The sequence below is a fragment of the Babylonia areolata genome, chromosome 6 (assembly GCF_041734735.1).
Source record: "Babylonia areolata isolate BAREFJ2019XMU chromosome 6, ASM4173473v1, whole genome shotgun sequence".
NCBI lineage: Eukaryota > Metazoa > Mollusca > Gastropoda > Neogastropoda > Buccinidae > Babylonia > Babylonia areolata.
In genome coordinates this window covers 10,378,812-10,392,738 of record NC_134881.1, presented here as the reverse complement: position 1 = coordinate 10,392,738, position 13,927 = coordinate 10,378,812, and the positions used below count along the sequence as shown (strand labels likewise).

At 40.1% G+C, this 13,927-nt stretch overlaps 1 protein-coding gene and 1 non-coding gene across 2 annotated transcripts in view; both read right to left on the bottom strand.

The window, feature by feature from the left end:
• Window positions 1-5,898: 5,898 nt before the first annotated feature.
• LOC143283228 (uncharacterized) overlaps window positions 5,899-13,927 on the bottom strand; it is a 79,409-nt gene continuing 71,380 nt past the window's right edge. Inside the window, exons 6-8 of the mRNA XM_076589403.1 lie at window positions 11,254-11,417; window positions 6,583-6,734; window positions 5,899-6,316 (exon numbers count right to left, since the gene is read on the bottom strand). Of these exons, the coding sequence (XP_076445518.1) occupies window positions 5,899-6,316; window positions 6,583-6,734; window positions 11,254-11,417 (734 nt within the window). The remainder of the gene's footprint in view (window positions 6,317-6,582; window positions 6,735-11,253; window positions 11,418-13,927) is intronic.
• On the bottom strand, window positions 10,914-11,032 carry LOC143283569 (5S ribosomal RNA). Its single transcript, XR_013055413.1, has one exon. It is a non-coding gene; the product is annotated as a 5S ribosomal RNA (ribosomal RNA).

The window sequence follows — 13,927 nt, the reverse complement described above, 5'->3', positions numbered from 1 at the left end:
TGCGTCTGCACAACAAGAACTGCTACTCTTACAAAGTTTTGATAGTTACCGTTACATGGTTGTGATTGAAGAAACAGTGGCAGTGGTAGCAGTAGTAGTGTTGTCTGCCTAGGCCCCATGGCCTTTTTTTTTTTTTAAATGTCTCCTTCATATATGTCTCTTTTTCCTTATTTGTGGGATACGCATACGCAATTTCGCTGTCTCATTCATTCACTGTAATTCAATGGTAAAAGTGAAAAAAAAATAAAAAAACATTCCTCATCAGTTTTAATTTGTGTTCACATCAAGATGATTTCTAAACACGCAGTAGTTTTCCGTGCAGTTTAGTTTAGGCTAATGCATTCCATATTTGTGCAATTCTATTAGCTAATGAATTTTTCCTTAGTTAGGTTTTACAGTGCTCCTTACCGAGAAATTTTCATGTCACTAGTTCCTCATTCTGTGCACTCGGCTTCACAAAAGAAGATCTTCATCCTACTGGCCAGCGCAGCGTTTATTGATTTGTTGTTGATCAGTGTGGGAACTATTAGCAATCTACAATAAAGCCTTGAAACGTCACTTCATCGGAAGGTCACACTGTGATGTAATTCTTTTGCATTCGATGGTTTGTGAATGTGGCATGATGACTTCAAGAGTAGCGAATCTTTCAATCCCCACAGTTTGTTGCATATTTTGACAGATTATATGACGTATTTGTATGAACGAAGAACAAATAGCTATTAGAAAAATATGATATCGAGCCTCGAACCCTGATCACCGGCGAACACTGGATCAGAAGTCTTCTGCCTGAGCAATTCAACCACGATGGCTTTACAACTGATCTAGATGACGATGATGACGATCATGATGATGGCCGGTGATGATGATGATGATGATTATATGGATACTTATATAGTGCCTATCCTCGGTCAGTCGGAGACCAAGCTCTAAGCGCTTTACAAATACGAATTCATTTGCACAACCGGCTGCCTACCTGGGTAGAGCCGACTGACGGCTGCCATTGGGCGCTCATCATTCGGCGTTTCCTGTGTCATTCAATCAGGTTTCAGTCAAGCACACACTGTATACATACCTGCTCATACAGACGTACATTTTACGCGTATGACCATTTTGTTTATTCACCCCGCCATGAAGGCAGCCATACTCCGTTTTCGGGGGTGTGCATGCTCAGCCACGTTCAGGGTATGTTCTTGTTTCCATAATCCACCTGAACGCATGGATTAGAGGATCTTTAATGTGTGTCTTTGATAATCTGCGTGCGTACACACACGACTGAAGGCCGGGGTTCAGGCACAAGCAGGTCTGCACATATGTTGACCCGGGAGATCACGGAAAAAAATCTCCGTGCACCCTCAAGTTACCCACCTGGCAAGCGCCGTTACCGAGATTCGAACCAGGAACCCTCAGATTGAAAGTCAAATACACGCTTTAACCACTCGGCTGTTGTGTCCGTCAATTTCTGATTCAGAATAAAGTAATAAAAATATATATTATTATGTTTGTGTTTTTTTAATTAATAGTCTTTCACGCACTTCATTTATATGTTTCAGTGCTAACTGGTCCCTGGAGGAAGGAGTAAGGTGGCAGAATGGTTCAGACGTTTATCTGCCACTGATACAGTGTCACTGAGTGAGGGTGTGGGTTCGAATCTCTATCTCGCAGCCCTTTATTCCAAGTTTGACTGGAAAATCAAACTGAGCGTCTTGTCGTTCGGATCAGTGAGACGATAAATTGAGTTCCCATACGCAGCACGCACCTGGCGAAAAAACAAAAACAAAAAAACTGGCGAAACAAGCACTGTCCTCTGACAAAATCCTCAGGGTGGAAAAAAACAACCCACTCTGATACGATGTACACAAATACATATGCATGCACTCAAGGCCTCGTGCATTGATTACTGAAGCGGCGTTTCGTTATACTGCTGGTCAGTGACGCCACATTGAGAAACGAACTGACTGATTAGAGGTGTAATTACCACAGACAATATAGAAATGAAAGACAGTGACTATACAGTATGTGAGGAAATGTTCCACAAATGACACTGGTGATGGATGTCATGTGCTCTTGACGGGCGCAATAGTCGAGTGGTTAAAGCATTGGACTCTTAATCTCAGGGTCCCAGGTTCGAATCTCGGTTACGGCGCCTGGTGAGTAAAGGGTGGAGATTTTTCCGATCGTCCAGGTCAACATATATGCAGACCTGCTAGTGCCTGAACCCCCTTCGTGTGTATACGCAGGCAGAAAATCAGATACGCACGTTAAAGATCCTGTAATCCATGTCAGCGTTCGGTGGGTTATGGAAGCAAAACATACCCAGCATGCACACCCCCGAAAACGGAGTATGGCTGCCAACATGGCTGGGTAAAAACGGTCATACACGTAAAAGCCCACTCGCGTACATACGAGTGAACGTGGGAGTTGCAGCCCACGAACGCAGAAGAACTGAGTTCACGTGCTCTTAACGTTAGACACAACAGACAAATATAAGATTTTAAAAAATAATAATGATAATTATAAAAATTTTAAAAGACAGCTCATACACGATATAATTCTGTGCACCGCTTGTCGTTTTCCTAAAAACTGACAACAACAAAATGAAATAGGATATTAATAAAATCGTTGAAATTCTTCATAGTTTCTGCGATTCGCTGTTATTTTGATAGGCGTCTGCTTTTCACGAAAGAGCCCACGGGCCACACTACTATTCTCCGTCTGCTCTGTTCTCACTACGAAAGAGATGACTCCATTTTTATGAAAAAATTATATTTCAGTTTGAAAATCTAGTCTTTTGAAATAATGTTTATACATTTTTTGTTTGATCATCCAGGGTTTTCATTTTCATCCTCTTTTTTTTTTTTTTCTTTTTTTTTACCCCACTCTTGATATTCGTGTTGCGCATGTGAATAATGTTACTTAAATGTGTATTTCGATCCCTGAAGTGAGTGGTCAAAATAAAACCCCATGATTTCCTTTGACAGGTCCACTGGAGATCAATGTCATTTGGTCAGCAATTACAGCACAGCTGTTGTTTTTGCATTTCCCTCGAAAATTCAGTGTTGTCGTTGCTGTTATTTGGTTCCTGTTGTTTATCTTCAAGCTCGTTTTTGTTTGTTTGTGCGACATATGTGCATTATATTATATGGAGATATTGTGCTTCATGTATGTGTCAGCAAAATGGTTCTGTGTGATAATACTTCTAAATGAGTTAAATATCAATAACTCACTCTGTGTGTGTGTGTGTGTGTGTGAAAGATCTGCCATGAATACATGAGTGTGTGTGTTAGAGTGTGTGTGAGTGAAGAAAAGAGATCTGCAACTGTCTCACTTTTTTTTTCTCACAGAACACTTAAACTTCCAGTCAGTACCTGGTTCGTGGTCATTCACTGGTCTTTTGATTTGGGTGAACGGAACCTTGCGCAATCTCATGCTCCATGACAATGAGCAAATTATGGAGACATATTATTTTCAGTCAGGTTTGCCCAGGGTTTCTCAGCATGTCTGTTACGCATGTGCACAGACAGATACACATCACACTCACAGACACAGACACACACACACACAAACAGGGGAAATGATAAAATGTTTTAATTTTCTGTCAATGGTGATAATCACATTTTCACAGATGGGGCACTGCCCCCCCCCCCCCCCCCCCCCCAAAAAAAAAAAATAAAATAAATAAATAAAAACTTCACTATTTGCTTACGACGTTTGTATGTATACGTTCACATCACCCCATGGATTCCCCCACCCCCCACCCCCCTTTTCTGTTTTAAAAGTCGCTGTGTCCCAATAGGAGGGATACGTGATATGTCTGTTTTATTCATATGGCAGCACCCAATCACACACACTTTGTATGGCCTTTCAATTAAGAATATTTGAAGTGCCCCTCTAAGAAGTTCAGACGACGCTTTCAGAATGACAGACAACGATGCACAACCAGGCCCTGGTAGCTTCAAACAGCAAAGTTGCTGATGGGGTGGAAGGGGGTAAACGAAACTGTACAAAGCAAATGAATCGCATCAAAATATCTTCTATAATCACCGGTTTGAAAAAGGCATGTGTTGATTTCATCGCCTTTTTTTTCTCTTTTTTTTTTTTTTTAACAAAAATATCATCTTCTGCACTCGGGGTGAGTTTCCATTCCAATGTAGCAATCAGCAGACTAGTTGTACACATGACTCAGCAACACACACAACCACAGTATGCAAGACCCAAATTAACAAGTGTATATGTGTGTGAGAGAGACAGAGACAGAGAGACAGGGGGGGTGGGGGGGGGGGGGGGGTTAGTCCGCACTTGATCTTTTCTTCGGATTTTTTTTTTCTTTCTTTCTTTTAATATAAATATGCAAAATCAAAAACACACCTATACATGCAAAATGAAGAGAGAAAAAAACATGCAAAGAAACAAAACAAAATAAAACAAACCCTAAACTCCGGATGTGAGTACACTTTTTTTTTACAACAAAAAGAAACAGGTACAAAATTTTTAAAAATTGAAAAAAAGTAAATTCATTGTGGAATATGGGATTTCTAAAATCCATGAACAACTACTTTTTTTTCTTTTTTTTTCAAATTCATAACTGACCTCTCTCTCTCTCTCTCTCTCTCTCTCTCTCTCTCTCTCTCTTCTTTTTCGTTTTTCTTTAATGGAAATGATAAAAGATAGAGTCAGAAAATAACAACAACAAAAAGACCATTGTATATGTATACAACATATGACAGAATACACACACACCTACGTAGTTCTCAATTAATATTATGCCCTTTTTATTCAATTATTTCTGCGTTGGTCATAAGCGTGTGGGTCAGTTAATCATAAATCATAAAAAATCACACATATAAAAGCAAGTATTAAAAAAAAAAATCTAATGAAGATATATATATATATATATATATATATATATATATATAAAAGCAAGTATTAAAAAAGAATAAACAAATAAACAATCAAACAAATGAAATTTGAAAGAAAAAAAATAAACGACAAATATACTGTAGTTTCTTCGTATGAAGTGGGACAATCATGAAACAAATAAATGAATAAATCATAAAGAAACAAACAAACGAGAAAACCATTATGCTATTTTCTCTCAGGATTGAAAGGCAACAACAACCTGCTAACCAGTACTTGTAGACTACTGGCCACACAGGGAACACATGCCTACCAAAAACGTTTCTGGGGTTGACATAGAACTTCCGAGAACTTCGACATGCTCCCTCGTCCACTTTTTCAGGGCAGGAAGGTGGAGAGACAGAGAGAGAGAGATGACTTAAAAGGAGTGAGTGATTTCGTGCGAGTCGTAAAATAGGCAAACTTTTCCTGCGTGGTTTTTCGCAAAGCACGCAAGCGCTGCGCTCGCATTGATCAATGATGGGATGAGCTGTCGCTTGGAGGCGAAATCATGAACTAAATACTACCCACCTCTACCCACTACTGCTCCAAGAAAGTTAAGGGCCAGGCAGAAAAACGGTCACAAAAATTAGACAAAGACTACAAAATGTAGCAAATTTCACGAAAGTTGATTTCTGTTATCTGACAACAGTATACGAGTGAAAATTCATCAAAACATTTCTTTTTGGAGAAATCAACAACTAAATTACCCTATCCCCGAAACAAAAGTCACAAACGATAAAAAAAAAAAATGTCATTCGATTCACAAATGTCAGTTTAGTAGCGTGTGCGTCCTCCATTTGCAGACTGGCATCTCCACATCTCTGCCTCATGGACTGAACAAGTGTTCTGATCATGTTCTGGGGCAAGACGGCCTACTCCTGCTGCAAAAAACGAAACAGGTCATGAAGATCTGCAGCAGGTGGGTGATTCTGGTGCACCCTTCGTCCACGCAGGTCCCACAAGTGCTCGATGGGGTTTAGGTCTAGTAAACGAACCGGCCAGTCATGACATTGGATGTTCCTTTCCTGAAGATAGTCCCCTGACCACCCTAGCACGGTGGGGAGTGGCGTTGTCATCCATAAGGGTGGCTTCAGGACCCTTGGCCTGGAGGGCAGGCTCGGTGAGTGACTGAGCGATCGTTCCTCTGTACCTCACGCCAGTGAGGGTCCTGTGCACAAGGGGTAGGAGAGTTCTGCCCCTCAAGTGGATGCCTCCCAACTCCATCAGAGAGCCGCCTCCATACTGATTGTGCTCACGGACACAGCCATCCGCATAGCGCTCACCTGGGCGTCTCCAAACACGAACGCGGGCATCGTTGTGGGACAGGGTGAACCGAGACTGTAAACAGTACCCTGCCCCACTGCTGTCTCGTCCAGCGATGATGTTGCGGGCCACAGACCAGACGCGCTCGTCTGTGTGCCTGAGTCAGTGGAACTCTAAAAGCTGCCCTCCTGCTTCAACAAGGCGACAGCGAACAGTCTCTTGGCTAATGTTGATGTTAGTAGCCTTCCTGAGCCACATCCTGAGGTCACTGGCAGTTCTGGTTCTGTCGCGCAAAGCTGAGAGAACAATGAAGCGATCGTCACGTGGGCCTGTCGCTCCTGGTCTGCCAGAACGAGGACGGTGTTCGGTGGATCCAGTTGTTTGGAGCCTCTCGTTTAGCGACTTAAGTACTGAGTGGCTCACTGCAAGACGTCTGCCCACTTCTCGTCCAGAATTTCCGTCTTGCAGCCATGCCAGGGCTCTGCCGTGATCTGCTGTAAGTTGCTGTCTTGCCGGCATGGTTGTTTCAACTCGATTTTAGCCCAGATTTTATACCCAAATTTAACCCTATTCATCTGAAATGTGTCCACAGTACACACCTTCTGCTCTTGCCTCTTGCAAATTAATTTTAAAATGAATCAGCAGTTTTCAAGCTGGGAAACTGCCTTTCTTGGTAAAAACAAAATCGTGCAAAACACGCAACTGTCCAGCGTATTTGTACGCCTTAGCTCAAAGGTCAGAACAGAGTATACCCGGGGTCAATCAGTGTAAACGTTGACTGTGCAATGATCTAATCTTAAATTGATATCAAAAGTCTTCCTTCTGTCCAAAAAAGATGGTATCTTAAATAAACTAAATTTCCTTGGTGGCCCTTAACTTTCTTGGAGTAGTATATAGTACACACACACACACACACACACACACACACACACACACACACACACACACACACACACACAAGACAACGAGGAAGACATGAGCGCAGTAACCAATGACGACAGTGATGAGAAGAAGGCAGCTGAAAGACTTGCAGCCGACCGAGAACCGGAGGAACACAACCAACCCGTCCAACACAGGCCATGACTATGAGCAATGGCAAAAGAAGTGGGATGCTGCAAACTGCATGTATTATTCTATTACCCTTCTGGTAAGATCACACACACACACACACACACACACACACACACCCGCAATGAACATACAAGACCAAGGAAGTTCAACAGGAAATAACAATTTTGAAATTTTGACATAAAATTCCGTTCGAAACCCCCACCCCCACCCGACCCTATTGCCACGCACAGTTAAGTGAACACATTATTTTCTGAAGGAAGACAATGTATATTAGACGGGTGAAGGAAGAAGTGGGGAAAAAGGCTGCCTGGAAATCATTAATTTAACTCATTCTTCCCCACAGCTACATGCCCGCTACAACTTCACTGGACCAGCGCTACGTGAGACCACAGCAGAAAAAACACATGGTGGTTCACTGGAACGGCGAAAATCGATGGAGAACTGTTGATTTAATTGGTCGAACAAAGCTTCGTTTTTTCATGCTTCCAGAATCTGTAAACGGCTCAGTTTAGAATGCCAACTGTACCCAACAAAAATGAACGAAGTTAGAATAGTGTGTTGGTACGAGAATACTCGTACTTGGTCCACGGGGGAAGTAATCACGATGCGAGTTAATTCGTACCTGGAGTAGAATGAGTTTTAATCAATGACATTTCTCTACATACAATACCATATATATATATATATATATATATATATATATATATATATATATATGTGTGTGTGTGTGTGTGTGTGTGTGTGTGTGTGTGTGTGTGTGTGTCAGATCATATCAGGACAAAGAACACGGTCAATATTGACTGAAGGGAAAACAAACAATAGAAATGAAAATTACAAGGCAAAAGTACAGTTAATATTCATGCACATAAACCTAGTACGTACCTTTGACGTTGACAATTCCGTCAAATTTTCGCGAGAGGTTAAAAAAAAATTTAAAAAAAGAAAAGAAAATGAACCCGAACACAAAGACAATTATATATGAATATACATAATAAGCGTTCAAAAAAAAAGAAGAAAAAAAAGCTGACAACTCACACGTCTAGGCACAATAAGAACAGATAATATCTTAAGAATACCCAAATGTCTAAAAAGGCACACCAATTTGGTTTTTTCTCTTTTCTTCTTCTTTTTTTTTTTTTTTTTTTTTTTTTTTTTTTTGTTTGCAGGTGATGGACAAGAATTGCAGGAAATAAGAAATGAGACAGCATGAAGAGAAGAACAAGGACCGAAACAGAACAGAAAGAATGGTATAGTGAACGGATTAGCAGTTCAGGAATCATGGTATAGAGAACGGACCAGCAATGCAGGAATCATGGCAGGAATCATGGTATAGAGAACGGACCAGCAATGCAGGAATCATGGCAGGAATCATGGTATAGAGAACGGACCAGCAATGCAGGAATCATGGCAGGAATCATGGTATAGAGAACGGACCAGCAATCCAGAAATTAAAGGGGGTGGGGGACGGAATGACAGAAAGAAAAAGGTCAAATCCAGAAACAAATCAAGACAGTGACAGAGGAAAAGGAAAAATCCAGCACCGAGACTGCACTGAAAGACGTTTGGTGTGTATATACATAATTAAGATTATGTACAAAAGATCTGGACAGTCATTCAGCAGACAAAGAAGGCACATTCAACAATACTCTTCTCCCTAGTAAACTGGTAGCCTAAATGGTTTGGTCTCAGAAAGTCAGCTGAATAATTTTTTTTTAAAGTAAGAAATAAAAAATCTGGATGGGGTGGAATGGGAGAGAAACGTTGTAAGGGTGTGTGACCATAAGGTGCAAAATGTATTTTGTGCAATGAATGGATAGGTCTTAAACAGAACTGTGCTAAGATGTAAAATGCATTTTGTGCAATGAAGGGATAGGTCTTAAACAGAACTGTGCTAAGATGTAAAATGCATTTTGTGCAATGAAGGGATAGGTCTTAAACAGAACTGTGCTAAGGTGTAAAATGCATTTTGTGCAATGAATGGATAGGAACTCTCTCCATACGAACGGCGAAAGAGACGACGTTAACAGCGTTTCTCCCCAATTACCACCATCAAAATATTACAAGCGGAAGGCTCTTACACTGAAGAGGTGAATGTTGACAAAGAATACCACAATTCTGACGACGGAAGCTAAAGGTTGGATCATTGAGACACCCACTGGACATCCGAGGGGTCTGTGTAGAGAAGAGAGGACTGGCCGTACTGAGTGAGTTAAACAGAACTGTGCTAAGGTGTAAAATGCATTTTGTGCAATGAACGGATAGGTCTTGATCTTAAACAGAACTGTGCTTGAATTACTACAGTAAGCCTCAGACGAAAGGTTGTGGGGTGAGAAGAAGTAGCTGGCTTCCTACCAGACAAATAATTCGTAGTACCTTATATTGCATGTCATTAATGAACAATCAACTGAGTGGTAGCCCTCCTCTCCCCACCCCTCTAAAATGAAAAGCACAAGGCTGATATGTCTGTTTAGGGCTGAAAGTACTCTTCTCTCAGTCTTAATGCATAAAAAACAAACATTGCAACATCTCTGGTCACATTACAACTTTCGTTTTGCAGCAGAAATGATAATGACAGATTTCTAATATGTTGCATATGCTTGAGCAAATATTTCCTTCTAATATCATCATATAATGGACAAGCTGTTAGTACATGTAGTTCGTTCTCTATTCTACCACCACATGGGCAGTTTTTCAAAACATCACAATAACGCTGATTTATTTTTAGTTCATTTATACCAAAACGGAACTTAATGAAAGCCGATCTAAATTTACTGATGGTAAGATCAGATAAGTATAGAAAGAAAAACTTGAGAGGGGGAGAGAGGTGGGGGTGAGAGAAAGGTAGAGACAAACCAACAGACAGACAGACAGACAGACAGCCCAAGAGAGGTTTACAAGTGTTTGACAAATTGCTCATCGCATGAAAACCTGCAACTATATAATTGAGCGGTTTTGACTCCAAAAATTCTAAGATCCAAACACCGGGTAGGGATATAAAAAGTCTGAACCAGCTGAGATAAATTCTCCCAGACTAAATGCAAGGTATAAAATGCGAATGATAAATATAAAAATATCAAAATACATGATATACATATGCAAATGCGTGTGAGTGTTCTTTGCATTGTATGTGAGAATTTGTGTTTTTTCTAATATCATCTTTTATATTGAATTATTACATTACATAAAAAACAGTAACGTATTCAACGGGACAACAGAAAATAAGCAATAACAGTAGCAAGGAAAAGGGGGAAAAGATCAACAAATTGCATAGACATATAGGTTATCATCATTCTTATTTTTGCTCATTAATTTTCATGCGCACACAAGAAAAAAAAACGTACAGACAATGGATAAATCACATGATAGTTCACAGGTCAAGAGCAATATGAATCTTCAGAGCACTATACAAAAGCAACATTTATTGTTAATGATGTTGATATCTGACTGTTGCATGACTTGCATGTTGTCATTCTAAGACAACTTGACATGGTCATGTGTATCGCACGCATGTATGATTAATTATGTGCCATGACCTGTTTGGAATAAAGAGTTTTTAAAAGTTTCAGTTGCTCAAGGAGGCGTCACTGCGCTCGGACAAACCATATACGCTACACCACATCTGCCAAGCAGATGCCTGACCAGCAGCGTAACCCAACGCGCTTAGTCAGGCCTTGAGAAAAGGTTGCCAACAGCACCCGGTGTTCCCAGGCGGTCACCCATCCAAGTACTAACCGGGCCCGACGTTGCTTAACTTCGGTGATCGGACGAGAACCGGTGTTTTGAACGTGGTATGGCCGTTGGCAAGCAAAGAGGAATATAAAAAAAAATGCAAACAACAACAACAACACACAAACAACAACAACAACAATAATAATAACACACACACACACACACACACACACACACACACACACACACACAGAGATTTCAGGCTCAGTCAATGCGACACATGTATTCAATGCGTTGCCTGCAACGTGCACGCGGACAAGATGGGGTGGTCTGAACGAGGCATTCGTGGCACACCTCGTGGTGACAGTTGAAGAGTTTAATCCTGGCATTGCGGGCACAATTCTCCACCTGGCACCGACAGTTGATGAACCTTCTCGATCTTCCTTCACCACGGTTTTCAGGTCGGTGGCGTGCAAGGGCACGGATTATTTCCAAGATCGCAAAAAGGCGTGTCTCACCTGCCCAAACGGTAAACGATGGCAAATTTAGAGGAACTGATGTTCTTGTTGACCATAGGGCCAGGACATATTCGCTCTACTACACCTTTTCACAATCACTTGTTCGGCCAAAACTTATATATTATGCACAAGAAGTATACTTCAGTGCACCGAAATATTTATTGAAAAAAACCTCAAAGCATTGACTGCAGAGTATGTAAACTGGCACTTGGCGCACAAGTCCATGCTTCCAATAAGAAAACGTACAGTGCAGCAGAAGTATTGCCATTAGAGGATCGAAGGGAACTTGCGTGTTGTAAGTTTGTCTTCAGAAGTTTAACTGATGAAAATGATTTGGAATCAGAGATAACTCTCAAATCCGACCGCGATTTTCCAAAGAGAGCTAGATCTATATCTCCTCATACCACACTGGGAACATACACGTAAAATATTTTAACAAATTCTGGCGTGAATAAGACCCCACATATTGCTAAAAGGTCTGTGGTATCACCTACACCTGTAAGGGAACTCTACAGAACGTAATTTGATATCGATCATACTGATCTGACCAAAGATAACAACATAAATTTACTTACATCGCATGTACGAATTCATTTTTGTAAATAATAGAGCTGGTGCTGCTTTCGTTATTCCAGACCAGAGTTTCAAAACTCATTTCATCTGGGAGAGAATAAGATCCATCTTCACAGCTGAACTCACGGCAATTCCAATGGCTTTGAATTTTATATCCTTTCCGAAAACAATATTTCACATTCTGTTCTTTGTTGATTCTAAATCAGTTCTTCACGCTATCAAACTTTTAAAACAAAAGGTTATGTATGAACTCATTATTGAAATCAACCATTTGATTCACGAACTCTTACTGAGAGGCTCTCACATAACCTTTTGCTGTATTCCTTCTCATTGCGGTTTTTACTATAATGAAAAGTTGACATTTTGGCTACAAAAGAATCTACAAGTTCCATGAAGGATTTAGATTTAAATATTTCGCTTTCACTACATGAATGTTACACCATGGAAGAAAAAGTCCAATGGTCAGAATTTCAGCTTGAAGAAAAAGCCACCGGTAACTCGGAGTTACATAAAAACATACAGAAAACATTACCGAAGATGATTTTCATAAGAGGCAAATCATTTCTCTGATCTGCAGGTGGAAAATCAATTGTTTTAAGACTAAGTGTGTCGGTGATGTTTCTTGAATCTGTGGTGCTCACATAACAGCCGATCATATACTAACTTGCCATATGTTAAGGTCGCACATCCCTGACCTGAAATCATCTCCAGTTTTTCATTAGAAAGATGTTATATTGTTATGCGCTATTTTTTCTTTCTTTTTTTTAAACAAAACTTAAATCAGTAATTTTCTATATGTAACACACACACACACACACACACACACACACACACACACACACTTTCACTTTCTCGCATGCGTACACAGTAATTTCTTTTTCCCCATCGATTTTTTTCCTACCCTCGTCTAATATCACTTACAGTGAAAATACGTTAAACTAAAGAAGGTACAAGTATATATATATATACTTATATATATAATAATTATTCACAAACAGGAAAACAAAACTTGAAAAAAGACGCACCTGATCGACCAGCAATTGGAATAGGATAAAGATTTTAAAAAATAAATACAAAAACTCTCGTCACACCGCGCATGCGCATGAAAATCACTTTCCTCGATTATTCCCTCTTTATATCTTCCGGTTTCAATGCGGACATCGGAGACTCGCATTTTCTGAATTCTGACAAAAAAGGAACTACAGGATTGTATAACGTTCCTCGACAGCTTGCGGTATTGCTGTACGATTTGTCATAGCATGGTTCGGGTCGCCAGGCTTTAAACAAATGTGTTTGATGCATGTTTCCGGTCATGAATCTGTCTTGGACCTCATACATAATCGAGAGAGAGAGAGAGTAGTTTATTGAATAGGCCACAGCCCCTTTCAACGGGGGTTCACAGTCGGCAGATTTATTACTATTCAGAGAAAGAGAGATTCGGGTTCAGATTGTTTATTCAATTAGACCATGGCTCCATGTCAATAAGGGGCGATAACAACATTAGTGTATGTTACCAAACTAGCAGTTAATTATGGTAAAATATATTTCTCAAGAGGAAAGCTCTTCTTAAATATAATGCTAAATTACGAATAACTCCGTGTTCAGTAGATGCCATCAACAAACTGAATCGAAATAAACATGGATATGTATAATATTTCTTTGGGATAATTTTTTTCACGAAGATCACACAAAACGGGACATTTCAAAACAAAATGTACTTCATCTTCAATCAATTCTTTACACATTGGACATAAGAGGTCAGAACTTTGTACATTTTATAGTGGTATCTGTGGCACGTGGGTGTTTAGTTCCGATATACCAAGTCTAAATCTTGACAGAATGAATCTTGAGATGTCCATATTAGCAAAAGGTAATTCTTCAAATGAGTAGAGACATAACCTTTGTACATACTTAACTTCACTGGGTTGAATATGATA